At 37.4% G+C, this 16,064-nt stretch overlaps 1 protein-coding gene across 1 annotated transcript; it reads left to right on the top strand.

Moving 5' to 3' along the window:
• Nucleotides 1-1,876: 1,876 nt before the first annotated feature.
• On the top strand, nucleotides 1,877-15,701 carry LOC306774790 (voltage-dependent calcium channel gamma-1 subunit-like). The gene is made up of 4 exons (XM_079264960.1): nucleotides 1,877-2,458; nucleotides 10,657-10,731; nucleotides 13,941-14,087; nucleotides 14,253-15,701. The coding sequence occupies exons 1-4, from the start codon at nucleotides 2,221-2,223 to the stop codon at nucleotides 14,483-14,485; spliced, it is 693 nt and encodes a 230-aa protein (XP_079121086.1). The 5' UTR covers nucleotides 1,877-2,220; the 3' UTR covers nucleotides 14,486-15,701.
• The last annotated feature ends 363 nt before the right edge of the window (nucleotides 15,702-16,064 follow it).

Here is a 16,064-nt window from a genome sequence, read left to right as displayed (position 1 = left end):
TCAATAAGTTGGCAGTGAAATAATAATCACACCAAACATAATGGTATACATCTATTTTACACATCCCTGAAGAAAATTCATGATGATGTTTTAGACTTCTGGATGCTGACAGATATGGTAGATATGATGGTATAGTAAAAACAGAATGGTTTTTAAAGTCAAAAGAAAGACAATAAGGATTTTGTCTCAAAACCTGACATGTTGACCTTGATACAGCAAAGTGTAAGCTCAGCTCGGCTTGGTGTCCAAATCCTTGAAGCATAACAAACATCATCCATCAAACTGCTTTTGAACATTTCAGCACTGAACCCATTCGCAGGCTAAAGCAAAGATAAAAAACCTGCAGTTACGATATAGATACCCAGCCAGCTTTAAAGCAGCATTGCCAGGTCAGATGGATGCTTGAAGTAATTAGTATTAGGTCATTTTAGGTCCAAACACCTCCACTTTATATCACTTCATGTCCAAATTCTGTTTCTGCTAATAAGCTTGATGCTTTCATTTACAACATCATGCAGAGCTCATTGTAAAACTGCAACAAGTGGAGCCTACACGTTTCTATGTCTCAATGGATAAAACAGCAAATAAAATAGATTAAATGAATTTAGTAAAATAAACTAAACACGATGCAGATGTAAAGGAAAATCTAAAACACTGATGAGAGCATGTCAGAAGGTGAGATCAAGCAGAACATTGAGGTTGTCAAGCTTTGTTCTGGTTTGCTCTGTTTTTGTGACAACCTTTTGACTTTCACTGGTCAAGCCAGAGGGAAGTGGGTCACATGTCTTACAAAGAGACTCGAAGTGGGCCACTTGAAAAAAACACAAGCCTCCCTCAACATATTTTACTGCAGGGGAGTTATCAAAGGGATGAGAATACTTTTGTTTGGTTTGTTTTAGTTTTCTTTTTTTCTGGTTTTATCCCACATCTATTTCTTATAATTAAGGTAATCAGAATAACTGCTTAATGCATATTCTGATCATACTGTATTTTGTGGAAAATGTTTTCCTTTTCTTCTACGTGTGTGTGTAATGTGTGGTGGTTGTCCACATCTCAAAGGATTGAGATGTATTAATGACACACACACACACACACACACACTGTAATCGGAGCATTAAAGAGTTTTGTTTTGCTTCTACTAAATTAACCATTTTCACAGTAATCTTTATGAAGTTAACATGACCAGTAAATTGTGTAGGAGCAGAGTGTGTGCTTATACTTTGTTTTAAGACATGAATGATACCTTGGAACATATCTGTATGCAGGGATTATATAATAATAATAATACTAATAAGAAGAAGAATCAATCAATAATCAATGTCAGTGTGTCATGGTTTTGTGAAACGCCTCCATCCATTTCTTCATGTTTGAGATAAGTTAATATTGTTGAAACAATGAAGAAACTTTTATTTTATTATGAACTACCCTCTAAATGTGACCTTAAGTGGTATTTTCTGACAGAAATGACAACAAGTAGTTTACCTCCATCAAGGAAACTCGCCTGTTGGCTGCTGAAACTTTGCTGCTACTCAATATAAACATATCCACTTTCTTCTTCTAAATAGTTTATAGAGTCAAATCCACACAAATGCAGAGTTGAGTAGAGAGACGGTGTGCATAAATGGAAACTAGAAGCTGTGGAAGCTATTCTCACGTGGCTAAAATAACTAATAGAAAGTTTGCATGTGTTGCAGAGGAGGTAAAAGTGTTTATGTTGGTGCGCTTCATATGGCATGTTATGAATCTCCATACACTGGTGCTGTAACCGGATAAGCAAGAAGCCTGACAACTTGACTCACCAGTCACATTTATAGCATACAACACCCCAAGAAACACACCCATTACCCACCATGGTAGACTGTCTGGTCGTCAACTTCCCTGATCTACCTCAACAGCTGACTATCTGAGCTTGCAGCCCCTCCAAAGTGCAGCAGCTCATAGTGTGTGGGGAAACAGGGACTTAAAAGTAGGACAGAGCAGTCTGGCACCCTTCCTCTCGAACCAGAAGCACAGATTTGCTACAGGGTGAGAGAAGACTAGTCTTGGGTGGAGAGAGAAAAGGAGAAAGCTTTCTGGAAGACTTGCCACAGCCACCGAGTAAAGAAGCCCCTGGGAAAGGGACCAGTGTGTCCACACTGCAGAACCTCCAGTGTTACAGGTTTTGTTTTATGTCATCAGGATAAGAATATTCACTGAACAAGAATCAGGCCGCTTTGAAAGATGCACAAGCGTACCAAGATAAAGATTGCCATCTTCGTGTTGCTGGTGGGTATGGCTTGCATGTTCACGGCGGTGGTAACGGATCACTGGGCAGTGCTGAGCCCACGGGTGGAGAAGCTCAACCAAACCTGCGAGGCTGCCCACTTTGGCCTGTGGAGGCTGTGCAAGAAGTACATCACAATCACTACGGACAACTACGTGGAGGGGCATGGCTGTGGACCAATTAGCCTGCCTGGTGGTAAGTTAAACTCTAAAACCTGTTCTTGCTGTCTTTAAAAAGCAATTAAAAGCTAAGAAATGTTTCAGTCTTCATCACAGTGGCTGTAAATTTTACATGAAATATTTATCATTCCTGAGACATAAGCATATTATGAAATGAGCTTCTTGAAACACGACCATTGCTGGTTAAGTATGAAGCTAGTTAGAGATTCTGGTGCAGGATCTCAGGACATGTGGTGGGATTTTCTAAACTGTCTTATGGCCGTAAATATTCAGAGTCAGCTCACATGTTTTTGGTTTTCTATAATATTTGTTTATTATTACATCATATAAGACCTGTTTGATCAGAATCTGGTCCCAAGAAGGTGGGAGAGTAATATAGACATAGGCCATACATGAGACACACCCACTTAGTCATCAAGTTATCGTTTACTCTTCTGACACATTGGCTCTTCATTCATTGGTCCAAAATTTGACGGCCATCAATAGTCAGATCTTTAATTATATCAGCAAATTCGTAGTTTCAAAGATTTTGATTATTTTACGCTGTTATTTACATCAAGCATACTTATATTTTTATATTCAACCCTTTCATATGTTTTGAAATCAGGCGTGGAAGATACTGTGGAGGTAATGTGATTATTACAGTTTGCTGGTGTGTTTTATCAGCAGGATTAAGCAAACTCTGCTGAACAGAATCAAATAACGGTGAAGAGCTGGGATTGGAGCAAAGAAAGACCCCAAAACATTTTGGAAAATGGGATCAAGTTTATGAGATGATCAAACACAGAAATAGTCTAAGAAAAGTGGCCTGTGGGCATTTTTATTTCTGTTTCTGTTACTTATTTTCTGTACTCTTGTCATTCAACAGGAATCACTAGGAGTTTACAAGAACAGTATGCTTAAAAGAGTTTCACTGTCAAATGCTAGCCAAAATGTACATTTGGCATTATTAGTAGTAGTATTTTTTTCATTAGAGGTAGTTTTATAATCTTTATTGCAACAAAGTTTGGTTTATTCCAGATTAAGACTGAAAAACAACAGAGATTAAAAATGGATTTATACATATTCCAAAATCATTTTAGTTCTCTATCGCATAAGAAAGTCTGGTATCAGGTTTAAAAACAGCAAATGCAGTCCAATTTAGGAGTTTACACAACATTTAAGGTACCTTTGCAAGTACCAGCTTCCCGTGTCACCAAAAGGAGTATTTTAATTTCAATATGTTGCATCTGCTTTGCATATGCAAACAGTGGAAAAAGGGTTTTAAAGGCTTTAAGAGCCAATATATATATATATATATATATATATATATATATATATATGTATGTATAAGACTTTGAATCACACAACAGCTGTAAGCAGTTGTCCCTGACTTGCTTTTACATTCATTACATGAACAGCACTACCAACAGTCCTGTGCTTCAGGAGACTTTCCAGCCATTTTGTTTAAAATGTTAATGGTCCAACTGTTTTGCGTAATTTCTTTAAAGAATAAATATAAATAATCTCATGCTTTTCAATGCAATTCAGGAGTTATAAAAGGAATTGTTTGCTTTGTTTTGTCTCTAATATTGTCTGTTTTGTTTCTATTGTACTTTTTAAGTAATAATTACAGATCTTCTCAGTTCACAGTTAAATGTCTTGCTTTGTAGCTGTAAATTAAAAACAGCATACCTTTCAACATACCTGAAGAGTAACCCCATGAATAAATGTATTTCCTGCTTACATCAGAAATAGATTTACAATATATAATAAAAACTAAGCTTAAAATGAAATAAAATAATGGCATCAGAAAAATTCATCAGAAATAATTATACCGATGACAGCAATGCTTTTTATATTCTGTTTCTGTAGAACAAGTGTTCTCTATTATAAATAATTTTACTTAAGTGGCTGATCTGAATACTTTCACCACCACAGTTTATAGGTCATGTGTGTTCTGTTGCTTTAACAAGGATTTCCTCCTACTCTGGACATCTCAAAATAAACATCAGATGATATCAGCTTCTCCTACAGCTGCTCTTCTAAAACGCCAACTTTAACTGGCTAAAACACATCAAAATCGTCTTGAGCTGTTGCCATCAACATTAACTCACACAACAGAAGTTTATGGTAGGAGTCATTCATCTTCATTATGAAGGCTTCTTGCTCGCACGTTGAGATTATTAGTTGGCATGTCAGACAATTGTATTGCCTGTATCTCAATCTTTAGAGACATTTCCCCAAATCTCAAACAGTACTTACAAAGGAAAACTGTCTTGACTGATGGTGAGGGATGTCTGTACTGCAGAGCTATGCCAGGAGCAGATGAAATGCCAGGTGGTGGCTCACTGGTGCAAGCATGTGCTGATTATTCTGTCAGTTTGACCCACCCAGACAGGAATTCTTTAGTCTGCAACGACAAGTGATAAATGTCTCAGATAAAGAAGGCTTTCACCTAATATTCTCCTTTGAATGCATTCATGCATACATCGTAAAAGGTAGGATCTGTCACATAATTATATACAAACTGAGTGTGGTAAGACTGATATTTCTCCCTTGCCTTTGACAGTAGCTTCCATGTCATAAAACTTGGCATGGCCACCATAGCAGCTTTGATTTAAGGTATAAGTAAGCCTAGGAAATGTTCCACCAATCTCCAGGGGGTTTCCCAGGTCCAATAGCTGTATTTGGAAAGGAAAATTATTGTTTATCATTGCCACGTGTCTGCAGAGACATGTCAAAGTCTGATCCAAAGCAGGGCTCAAACATTGCGCGAGGAGATCCTCCTCGCTGTAAGACAAGCCACTGGAAAGAACGGGCTTGCTCATTGTTGAGGTAAACTGTTGACAAAGTGCAGATGTGTAAAGGGCTGCCATAATTTGATGTAACGTATGGACGACTTTTGAAACTGACATTCAGAACTGCTGCGGACTGTCCATACGCAACACCAGATAAACAATCAGGCTACAAAGCTCTTCATTCAGTCACACATTTAGTGTTCGACGGAATTAAAAACAATTAGCTTTTTTCCTTTTGGCAATTTCGATCATCGTTCCAATTAAAGAGTTATTTTTCTTCTTTTTTTTTTTTCTTTTTCTTTTTTTGAATATCGTGCTCAGCAAGCACTGGTGTGATTACAAAAATAGCCCACGTAAATACTCAGCTGTGCTGGGTGGAAGACATGAGGGTCAAGTGTTCACACACAAGCCCCGCACCTCTCTGAGTGACAGCGACACCTGACACAGTCAGACATAACTCCACAGTCTGCACTCCCAACAAACGGTTCCCTCTGGACCTTCCAGCAGCTTCACATCTCCATGCATCCTGCACGGCCACTCACATTACTACAAGTTCTCTGGGGATGGGATGCATAGTCCAAAAAAGAAGTGGAATCACTGGTATTTGGCCCTTATTAGTACTCGAGCACCATACCAACTGAGGGGGTGGGTGTCTTTTATGGGGACAAAGTGCCAGTGATGTTTGTAACACTTACACAGATGTGTATACAAATGGTAAAGCTTTAAATTTATCTACAGTGAGTGTGTTTGCATTTATAGAGCTAAAACGATAAAGTCAGTGCACACATGGCACAGGCTCTCACCACACTTAATATCTTTCATACCAAATGCTTTGCCCCAAAAGTAAAAGAGATTAATACATGTACTAAATGTATGTATTTTTGCTGAACTTTTTAACCTTTATCATCAAAATACTTTGCAAAACTCTATATTAATTAACTGCAGTTATGGTAGCCCAGAAGAGGAAATTGGGCTCAGAGGTCCGGGCCAAACATTGCTCGTGCTGTAGACAGAGCTTAACTGACATCAAAGCTTTAAAGACATTGCTGTGATATGACAAAGTGCAGAGATGCTGCTAATCCACTGTTCTTACCTGATGTTGGAAAGTTGACAGAACGCCCTGTTTAGCACAAGGGAGGGGTTGCATTACTTGCGAGCACAGCCAATAGTGCATAGCCAAACAAGTAGTATAACACAAGTGTACATGTGCATGTGTCTGGTTGCCAGTGACCTACACACTTATAACAAGCTTATAGAAATTTTAACCCCAAGTTTGTCTTCAGATTTTATGTTGAAAAACACAAAGGAGTGCAACATCTTGATGCTGATCGAATCATTTGCCAGAAGGAGACATAAGTAGTGAGATGCTCCATTGAAACATAGATAGCCAACAAATGTTGGATTAAATGAAATGAGAAATTCTTGATCTGCTAAGGTTTTTGATCCAACAGAAATAAAGGAAATCCTGGAAAAGAGAATGTGTTTCTTGTGTTAAAAAGAAAAGACAGAAAAACTGTAAATAATAATCATCAGCAACAGGATAAAAAGGACCAGGGTCGATTCAAATAGGCAGAAACGGAAAAAATTCCAGAGTTTTGAAAAAAGGAGTGGATTTCAAAGCTGCATCTGATTTAAATGGGAGGTTTCACTCCAAGGTACAACTAGTTGAAAAGCCTTTATCGCAAACTCACATGTACCTATCTACAGTGAAAACAGCAGGGCTTGTTGCTTAGTAACAACCCCTGTGTTTTCTCTTTCTCTTTTATGTCCAGTCCCTGTCCTCATTCATAAAAAAAATACTTTTTCTTTTTCTTTTTTTTTTTTAATGTAGGCCCACAGAATATAGCAAACAGCACCAAAAGCTTATTATTTCAAAGGGATGTTTTTGTAAATATTGCAGTGTTTTCTTGGCTTTTATAAATAAGATTTGTGGATCTATTGTTTGTGCCTAGTATATGAAATTACTCAGAGTTACTTCATTGTTTGGCGTGCCTGACAGCTCTTTTGGCTCATTTTAATGGTTCCCTGAATAAATATGAAAATCAACCCAGCACAAAAAGTTTTTTCTTTAATATGAAACCATTCATAACAGTTTCATGTAAGAGTCTGGTAAGAGCTTAGAGATGTGTGTGAGTGGAGACAACATCACCAGTGGTACACATTTGACTTGGCTTGGGACTAATGCTTTCAATCTTTCAATATTTCAGCATACAGGATAATCCAAGCCGTTGTGTTATCTTTTTTTAATGCCAAAACAATCTCTGGCTTTCAGAGATTTATATTGTATGTGTACGTGTTGTACGTGTTAGGTGTGAGCCAGCCTTTTATCACTTAGCCTTAACTGGGTTTCACTGGGTTTATTTTCAACATTCAAAATCAATCGCGTGAAAAGTTAAGTTACACGTCACTGAGATTTGACAATTAACCAAGCCTGTCTCTGAATTTAGTTTAATCATTCATAGCCTCGGTGCAGCATCAAAGAGTGTTTCCTCGAGCAAAAAAAACACGCTGAGTTAATAAATAAAGCAGCTTGGCTTTATTGAATGGAACCCTAAAGCTTTAACACCTGGCCTGCAGGAGAGAAATGACTGTAATGGATGCTGTGACCATGTTTACTTTGAGAGTCAAACCATCCAAAGCAGAAGGAGGTCCTGTCCCATAATCATTTTAGTGGTCGTGTTTTCCAGAAGCTGTCAGCTTAAAGACGCTTTTAGAGGATAAATGGATGTTGGATCTTAGAGAGTGTGAAGAGTGCAAGAAAAGCACCGTGTTTGCAAGGTGCTCCACAGCTGCTAGAGTTCAGAGGATGGTGTGAAAGGATGTGAGGCAAGACTTCAGGAGTGGGAAGAAGTTCCAAGGCTGTGCTGAGAAAGAGCTCAGCCTTGGAAACTTCTAATAAGCTTTCCTTACAGAGAGACAAACATAAAAAAAAAAACATTGATTAAGAGTTAGAGGAAAGAGCAACATGGGTGTTGATAATCTTGTTGTAAAGTGAAGGAGCTTTGATGAGTATTTGATTAGTCAGCCGCAGAAACGTGGTTGAACTGCAACGGATAATATATGACCTTTAGAAAGTGCTGTGTGTGAAACGTTCAAGCAGCTCAAAAATCTTCTTCTGGAATAAAACAGGCACATATAGAGAACAATTTCATCTTTCTTCGTGGGCTGAAAAACAGAACAGAAAATTGCGGTTGGGAAAATTTAGAGCTGCAAGCGTTGTGTACAAATACAAGCATGAAATAAGAAGCTGACATAGAGACATGTTGCACTCTGGTAAAATCATCATCACACAGTGATATCTTCCAGTAGCAGAGCAGGAGAGTTTCATTAGCGGTGACTGGGTTGTGGCTATGATGTCTCAATAATTTCCAAATAGCTTCTTGTTTATGTTTATTTCTTTTCAATGCCTTGATTGCTATTTAGTTAAGGCTTTAAAGTGTTCATGTGACTTATCAAATGAGACCAGAAGGAGTATTTATGGTAAGCTTTCCAAATAGATGAAAGGATCTTACATCTAAAATGGATAAAATAACAGCATGCAGCATTTATTTACACCACTTGTGAAAGTTGCTTTTATACTGCTGTTTTCAAGGGTTTAACAAAAGTTGTAGCTAAACGTTAATCATAAACTTAAATAAAGAACCATATGCAGAGATTCTTCACTAAATGCACACATAACCAACAGCACTTTTGCCTACTATTGATTTTTTATGCTGCCCAAAATTACAGGTTAAATTAGTTATTAGCTAAGTAAATATATATATATATATATATATATATATATATATATATATATATATATATATGTATGTATGTATGTATGTATATATATATATATATATATATATATATATATATATATATATATATATATATATATATATATATATATATATATATATATATATATATATATATATATATATATTTAAATAATAAATAAATAAATTCCGATTATACTGGCAAACCCTTTTTTTTTTTTTTTTTACAATAACAAACAAAAATAAAATAAAGTTTAAAATAAAAGTTTCTCTCTAAAGCTCACAAGCTCATTTGAAAGCCTGAAAGTGAGAAATTTCTTGTTAACACCTTCAGTCCACTTACTGAGCGGTTCAGTTTGGTCAGATACGGTTCAGAAGTTTTAGAACGGTCCAACCAGTTCAGGTGAGCGTTCCCACTGCAAGTCAGACCACCACTATGCATGCGAGCCTTAGACCAAATACCCAGCATGGCATCATACGAGTGCTGTGACAACAAATGCGATGCTACAAACAACAGTGGAGGGGGAAAAAGTCAACCTTGGAAAGTTTGTAGTTCCAGAGCCGACCATGTTTGCAGGCATCCTTTTCGTTTTATCGTGGACAGAACCACAGACTGAACGTCTCTGTTTTGTTTGTTTCATGCTTAATTTTGTCGTGGGAAGTGATTTTTTTCTACAGACCTACAGAAGGAGGCCCAGAAAGAATGCGATTTGGTTCAGTTTTATAATGGAAACAGACAAAATAGCGAACGTCACCCAAACCAAGCCACTCAAATGAAACTGGGTTTTATAGTTCATTATGGTTGGTATGACAGTTAGACCCTGTCAAAAAACTTTTGGACATTTGTTTGCTTAACTGGGTTTAGTTAAATAGTTTGACTGACTCCACTTCAGCCCTGCAGATCCTCCCACTCTTTGTAATGATGGGGGAATTAACTTCACAAGGTGAGAGAAGACAATGACTGGCTGCTGAATCCATGCTGATATTTTCTATTGAGTCATTTTCATGCAGTGGTGCCAAATTTACCAAACTGCAAATGTTGTACACACTCCTCAAATACAACAAACAATCTGTAGGATTTATTGATGTGCAGATTATATTGTGCAAAGTTGCAACCTTTAGAATTCCCCTCCAGGATTGATAAAAAAAATGTTTCATACAAACCCCCACTTGCAATCTACCTCACTATTCTTCAGATGGTCTAAAGAAAAACCAGTGGCTGCTACAAACTGTAAAAACATCCCATCTACAGCCAGAGGTTACGCTTTGACCTCAACTCTAAGAGATGCTCTGCAAAGCTTTTAGATAGAAACGATTCACACAAAAACAGAGCTAATAAAAAACACATGATTATATTTCACTTCTTCTGCTCTTCCATACGTCATTGTGACACATAGCACTGATGAGAATTTCATTTAGTTTTCTTGTTCTTAGTTTTGGTTTTCTTCCTTTTTCCTCCTTTCATGTAACACACTATGTTTTTATATTTATATGAATGCAGCACTCTGGCAAAGGAAAGCAGTAGACGGCTAACAGTACTTACTGATTCAAATTATGTAGATATTTTTACAGACGTTTTTCCACAAAGACTCTTGCAGGTTCAGCCTCTTTATTTTTGTATCACCAAGTGGGGAAGAACTATGAACTGAAGTTTGTTTTATTTCTTTTTACAGACGAAAACTGCACTTACTTTGGACACTTCACTCCAGGACAGGATGCCGAGATATTTGAATATAAAACACAAAAAGGTAAGTTTTCTTAATTTGTTTCATATGAATATTTTTCATTGAAACCTGCTGAAAACTAGGGGAAAAATGAGTCAACTTAGACATAATTTTCATCTATGTTTGAATTAGAACATTAAACAAGTGAAACCAGTTGTTTCACAGCTTCCTGTGACCTTTCCAGCTGCGGCTGCGCAGGTACAACATCTTACTTATGTTTCCTTTCGCTGCACAGCTGCCTGCTGCTGGTGTCAAAACTGTCACAAGACATGTAATGTACCAAGCAATAAAATCCCCGGATTTATCTCCACTTTTTACCATCACCGATCAGCTGGTATACACAGGTCATATTTCACCCACTAAATGAGCAGAATCACAGTGTGTGTGTACTGACAGAAACCTGACAGTTTTTCACCAATTGCACCATAAAATAAACCCAAAAAAAGGTACAGTTCGTACAGTCAACATTTCAGTGGCTGCATGTTTGTTCAAGCTTTATTTCCCTTCACCTTCCATTCCTTCTCTTCACTCCAGTGACCCTGTCAGCCCCACTGAGCCTGTGTGTTGGGGGTCAAGCACATGCGGAGCACTGTCACACCCAATTATTGGGGTGTGAATATGAACAGGCTAGCGTGTGAAGTCACACACACCTCCAGAAACTTAAAATCCTAGATGTTAATGCAACATAAACACGCAACATCCTTTTGCTCACAGCTAGCCCTCAAGAGACTCATCGGTTTCCTGATAGCAGAAGAACAGTTTGGATTTCCGATGATGGTGGTGCACAACACCTAACAGCAGTCAGCAGAGGTGTTAACACAGATCATACATTGTGTTGAGTTTAAACTGCTAAAAGATGGCCGTCAATACAAATAAATGAAACATGTGAAGCTTAACATCTAAAAAAAAAAAGGTTTGTTTTGTTTGTTTTTCTACTTTCACCTTTCTTGCTGATCAACAAACATTTTTCATCAAGGATAAAGGACAGACATCATCAGTTGAGGGTGTTTTTGTCAAATTATTGTGAAAAAATAATTGAAAAATATTCTATTCGTGGTTCCTGGTGAATTCCTCTGTTGGTGGAACTCCGTGACTGAAGTCCACCCGTGTGGAGTTCATTTCACCGGATATTAAACGACAGTTGATGTTGTGTAGGCAGAGAAAATTCAACTATGAGGTTCAAAACATTGTCTGCTGACCTCTGAGGTAGGATACAGTTCTTGAGAAGAATAGAAGAGTTCTTGCAGAAATTAAAGTGGAAACCTCCACTATTCCCCCGAGTCTGAGGGGAGTTGGCTTGTGGACTGATCACTCAAAGTTAGGAAAACTATTTTAGTCTCTTGAGAAAAAGGAAAATCAGTTTTAAAAATCTGGAGCCAATTCTGCTCATAATAATGATCATAAATGAATGAATTACAAATATATCTGACATGTATCATAAACTAATATATAGCATAATAAACTTAATGATAAATAACAAACTTAGACTGCTCATCATGCTTTTGAGTAAACCTCTACCTCTCCTTCTCCAGTTTTGCTTTTAAGTACGACTTTGTTTTGTTTTTGGCAGCAGTGGATCAGGTGGCATAGCGGGCTGTCCAATGAGCATAAGGGCGGCAGTTCAAATCCCGCTTTAACTCTGATGCACATCAGTCTGTTGTGGAGCCTTTCATCCTCCTTGCCTCCAGTGCTTGAGTCGCTGGTGTATGAGTGTTCGTGGTTATGCCACATCAGGCTGGGTTGCTATGGATACACATTTAGTTCACCACCATCAAGTGTGAATTTGGATTGATTAAATATTGGAATCAATGAGTTGAAAAGTGTTGTGTAAGTCTAATCCATCTTCTTAAATCTGGTTGATCATACATGTAACTAGGAACATAAAACACTTGAAACATTAAAAAGTTTTTACTTTAAAGGAGAGCTACATTTCCTTTCTGGAAATGATCATGGAAGGACAAATGTGAACACAGCAACTGAGAAATAGGCATTTCCTGAACTAACTTTATTGATCATGAGACTACAAGTCTAAACTTGTGTTTAAGCCACCGGGCACCATGTATCAGGTCATTAACACCACCTAAAAACTTATATATTCAGTTATAGTTTCTCCATCTTTTTATGCTCACATTTTTTGGTGACTCTGTGTTCAGAAAAATAATAAGTACAGATCAGCAAAAATGTAAAATTCTCATTTATTGATACACAAAGTGAGGACAGAGTTTCACATTAGACAGAGAAGGAACTGAAGTGTAGAACAAGGAAGAATGACTGAGTTTAATTGTTGAGAAGCTAAGCCAAATCTGAAGCCAGCAGAGCATCATGATAAATGCAAATACCCAGCAGTAGCACTTCTATCCATCCTGGTTGAGACAGAATGAAACACATCTGTGTAAATGAATGAAGAGAAATATACAAAGCAATATGTAGAATAGCAACGTCATACAAAGTCAGAATGATAACTGCATTTATAATTAAGAACACACAGTTACTGCAGCAGTATGACCGAAGTTTAAAACCATGTTTTGGCTTGAAAAAGCCTCCCATGCTCAGGGAAACCGGTGAATTTCACTGCATGTGTCTTAAATGTTTTTTCTCAGATGTGAGGAACCTTTCGGCTGTACAGCAAAGTATGTCTTGTGTTCATGAAATTCGCAAACCTCTATGGTGTTGCGAGTCAGAGATGTTTCAGCTTGAGTTAGCTTCACAGACTTGCAAAATATCAGAGACCAGGGTGCTCAGGGAGCAGTTCCTCTCCTGCCAGCACAAGATGAAGGCTCTGACCCCCAAAGGATCGGCTTTCCCGTGGGTATGGTTCACAGGCAAAGAGGCAGGAGATCAAAGACCTCGGATGCTATCCACCTCTCTGCTCAGAAAACAAGCCATCTGCTGTTCCAGTTAAATAGACGCTATCTGTAAACACAAAACCAAAGCAGTTTCTTCCTAACATGTATGGAAATACCAAACTTACTACCTTTGCAACTTGTTGCTAGTTTATATTTTGTCTTGCCATTTGCAAATCTCATGAAAAGGCTTAAAAAAAAACAATGGCAGGATCTTCTCAAGTGTTGCTAATGAAGCCAAAATAAAGCAGCCTCCATCTTCTGTGCCACATAAACCAGATTTATCTGCTACCAACAGTAAATGTCATGTAGTTAATATGAAATCATCTGAAGGATGAAGGATTTTTCTTTATTTCAATGGGGTTTAAATACTTTTTTTTCCCTTTCCAGAGTATAACATCTCTGCTGCAGCCATCTCCATCTTCAGCCTGGCCTTCATGATTCTCGGGTCTTTGTGTCTGATTGGATCCTGTACTGGGAAAGGCAAAGGAAGAGATTATCTCCTTAAACCAGCTGGCATGTTTTTTGCATTTGCAGGTGGGTTTAGTTCAACAACAAAATGCCTACTCCCTTGCAGTTTTTAACAATTTGAAATGTGTTTGCTTTTATTTATGGTGTTGGGTCACCATGGTAACCTTCAGTGCACCACAGATGTTATCATCATATATATATATATATATATATATTTTTTTTTTTTCTCAGGTTTGTGCTCTTTCATCTCAGTGGAGGTGATGCGTCAGTCGGTCAAAAGGATGATTGAGAGTGAAGAAACAATTTGGATGGAATACTACTACGCCTGGTCTTTCGCTTGCGCGTGTTCCGCCTTTGTCCTTCTTTTCCTCTCGGGCATTGCACTCCTCCTCCTCTCCATGCCCCAGATGCCGAGGAATCCATGGGAGACTTGCATGGATGCAGAGCAGGAGCAAGTTGAGTGATCAGCGGATGGACAAAATATATCTTTTGTTTAAACTACATGTGTCAGTTTTGTGTAAAAAAAAAAAAAAAAAAAGTTTGTCATCAGAAAATAAGGTAACAGAAGGGAACCTGTACTGGTGTTTTATAGTTTTTATAGGGGTTGCGTTTATCTGCCTGATCTGTTACTCACCACTACAAGGTTTCAGTCACAGATTTAATCCAACTTTTTGCTTAAAATCTGTGCTTGTCAACAAGTGCAGAAGTCGCCAGCTGGCATTTGCATGACAGCACATTCATTATGCTTCTCTTTTTATGCACAGCTAACCCTTTAATGCCAGTAAATTCAGTAAAAACTTCAAGCAGTAATACCATCTTCAATGTGCCTATACAGGCTTACTGCTCCAGGTACCATTATGATGTTGGCTTTAACAGACATAAACACTTGTAGAGTAAAAAAAAAAAAACTACAGCTTCACATTTAGAAAAACTTGATTTTATATACTGCATTATGTTTGATATCTTGTACATAACTAATCTTCTTCCAGATTGTCGCATCAGTCAAGGAACTGATTGCCTAATTCATTTCAGTTTATCTATATACATATATGTGCATCTAAATATGCGCATGTCTAAAATTTATTAAGAACCTATACAGAAACAGAAGGTTGCATTTACACCAACGAAGCAGTGTAACGGAAAGATTTCGGAGCGAAGCAGCTGCTCTGAGCAGGTTTGTGTGTGTGCAGGGGGGGTAGAGGCTGAATGCTAAACACCCAACACAGCAACTGCAGCACCAGTCCTGTTGGAAAAAGTTCAGGTCTAGCAGGTGCACTTACAAGGCATTTCACTACTTCTTATTTGCCTCCAAAAAAAGAAAGAATTAAATTAAAATATATAAAGGAAAGAAATATTTATCTTGATGTGACATCAAGGTATGTAAATTAAAACAAGAATTTATTTATGCAATCTAATTTTTTTTTTTTAACCCATACCAGTTATTTTATTTAAAGTATCATCATGCAATAAAATCATGAGTAATCTGTCTGCTGTGAGGCTTTATGTGGAGAATAGAGTTGGCAGAACATTTGTAGTTATGTGACTTTCATTTGCAGTTTTGAACAAATATGATATATAATCTGGATATATATAGAAATTCAAGTTTTGATTGGAACTGTATTAACCAAGGGTTTGGGATTTATTCTCAAATAAAAGAAAGAAAAAAAAGAGAAAAGAAAACCTGCAATGACAATGCTTGGAAATGTTTTAAATCAAAGTTGTTCTGCTTCATTTTGACAAAGAAAACTTTTTACTTTTGCATCCTGTCAACAACGCCTTGAAAACAATCCAAGGTTTGAGCAGTGGACATTGTAAGACACTGAAAGTCATGTTTTGCATTTCCCTTGAATTTAAATATATTTACTATAGTTACTTTTTTTTTAATATATAGCGAGTAGTGAGTAATCACAGTACACTGTTGTGTCAGGACTGCATCTAAACATAACTGCAGTGTTTTTCACAAAAATTGTTTCAAATATTTAAGTCTCTTTTATCCCTCAAAGCTAGGAAATTAAATAATGTGCACAAGTGTTCAGCCATCCT

Source organism: Telmatherina bonti (assembly GCF_933228915.1).
Source record: "Telmatherina bonti genome assembly, chromosome: 3".
Classification (NCBI taxonomy): Eukaryota; Metazoa; Chordata; class Actinopteri; order Atheriniformes; family Telmatherinidae; genus Telmatherina; species Telmatherina bonti.
Note: the sequence above shows the minus strand (reverse complement) of the source record. Positions and strands in the feature narration are given on the sequence as shown.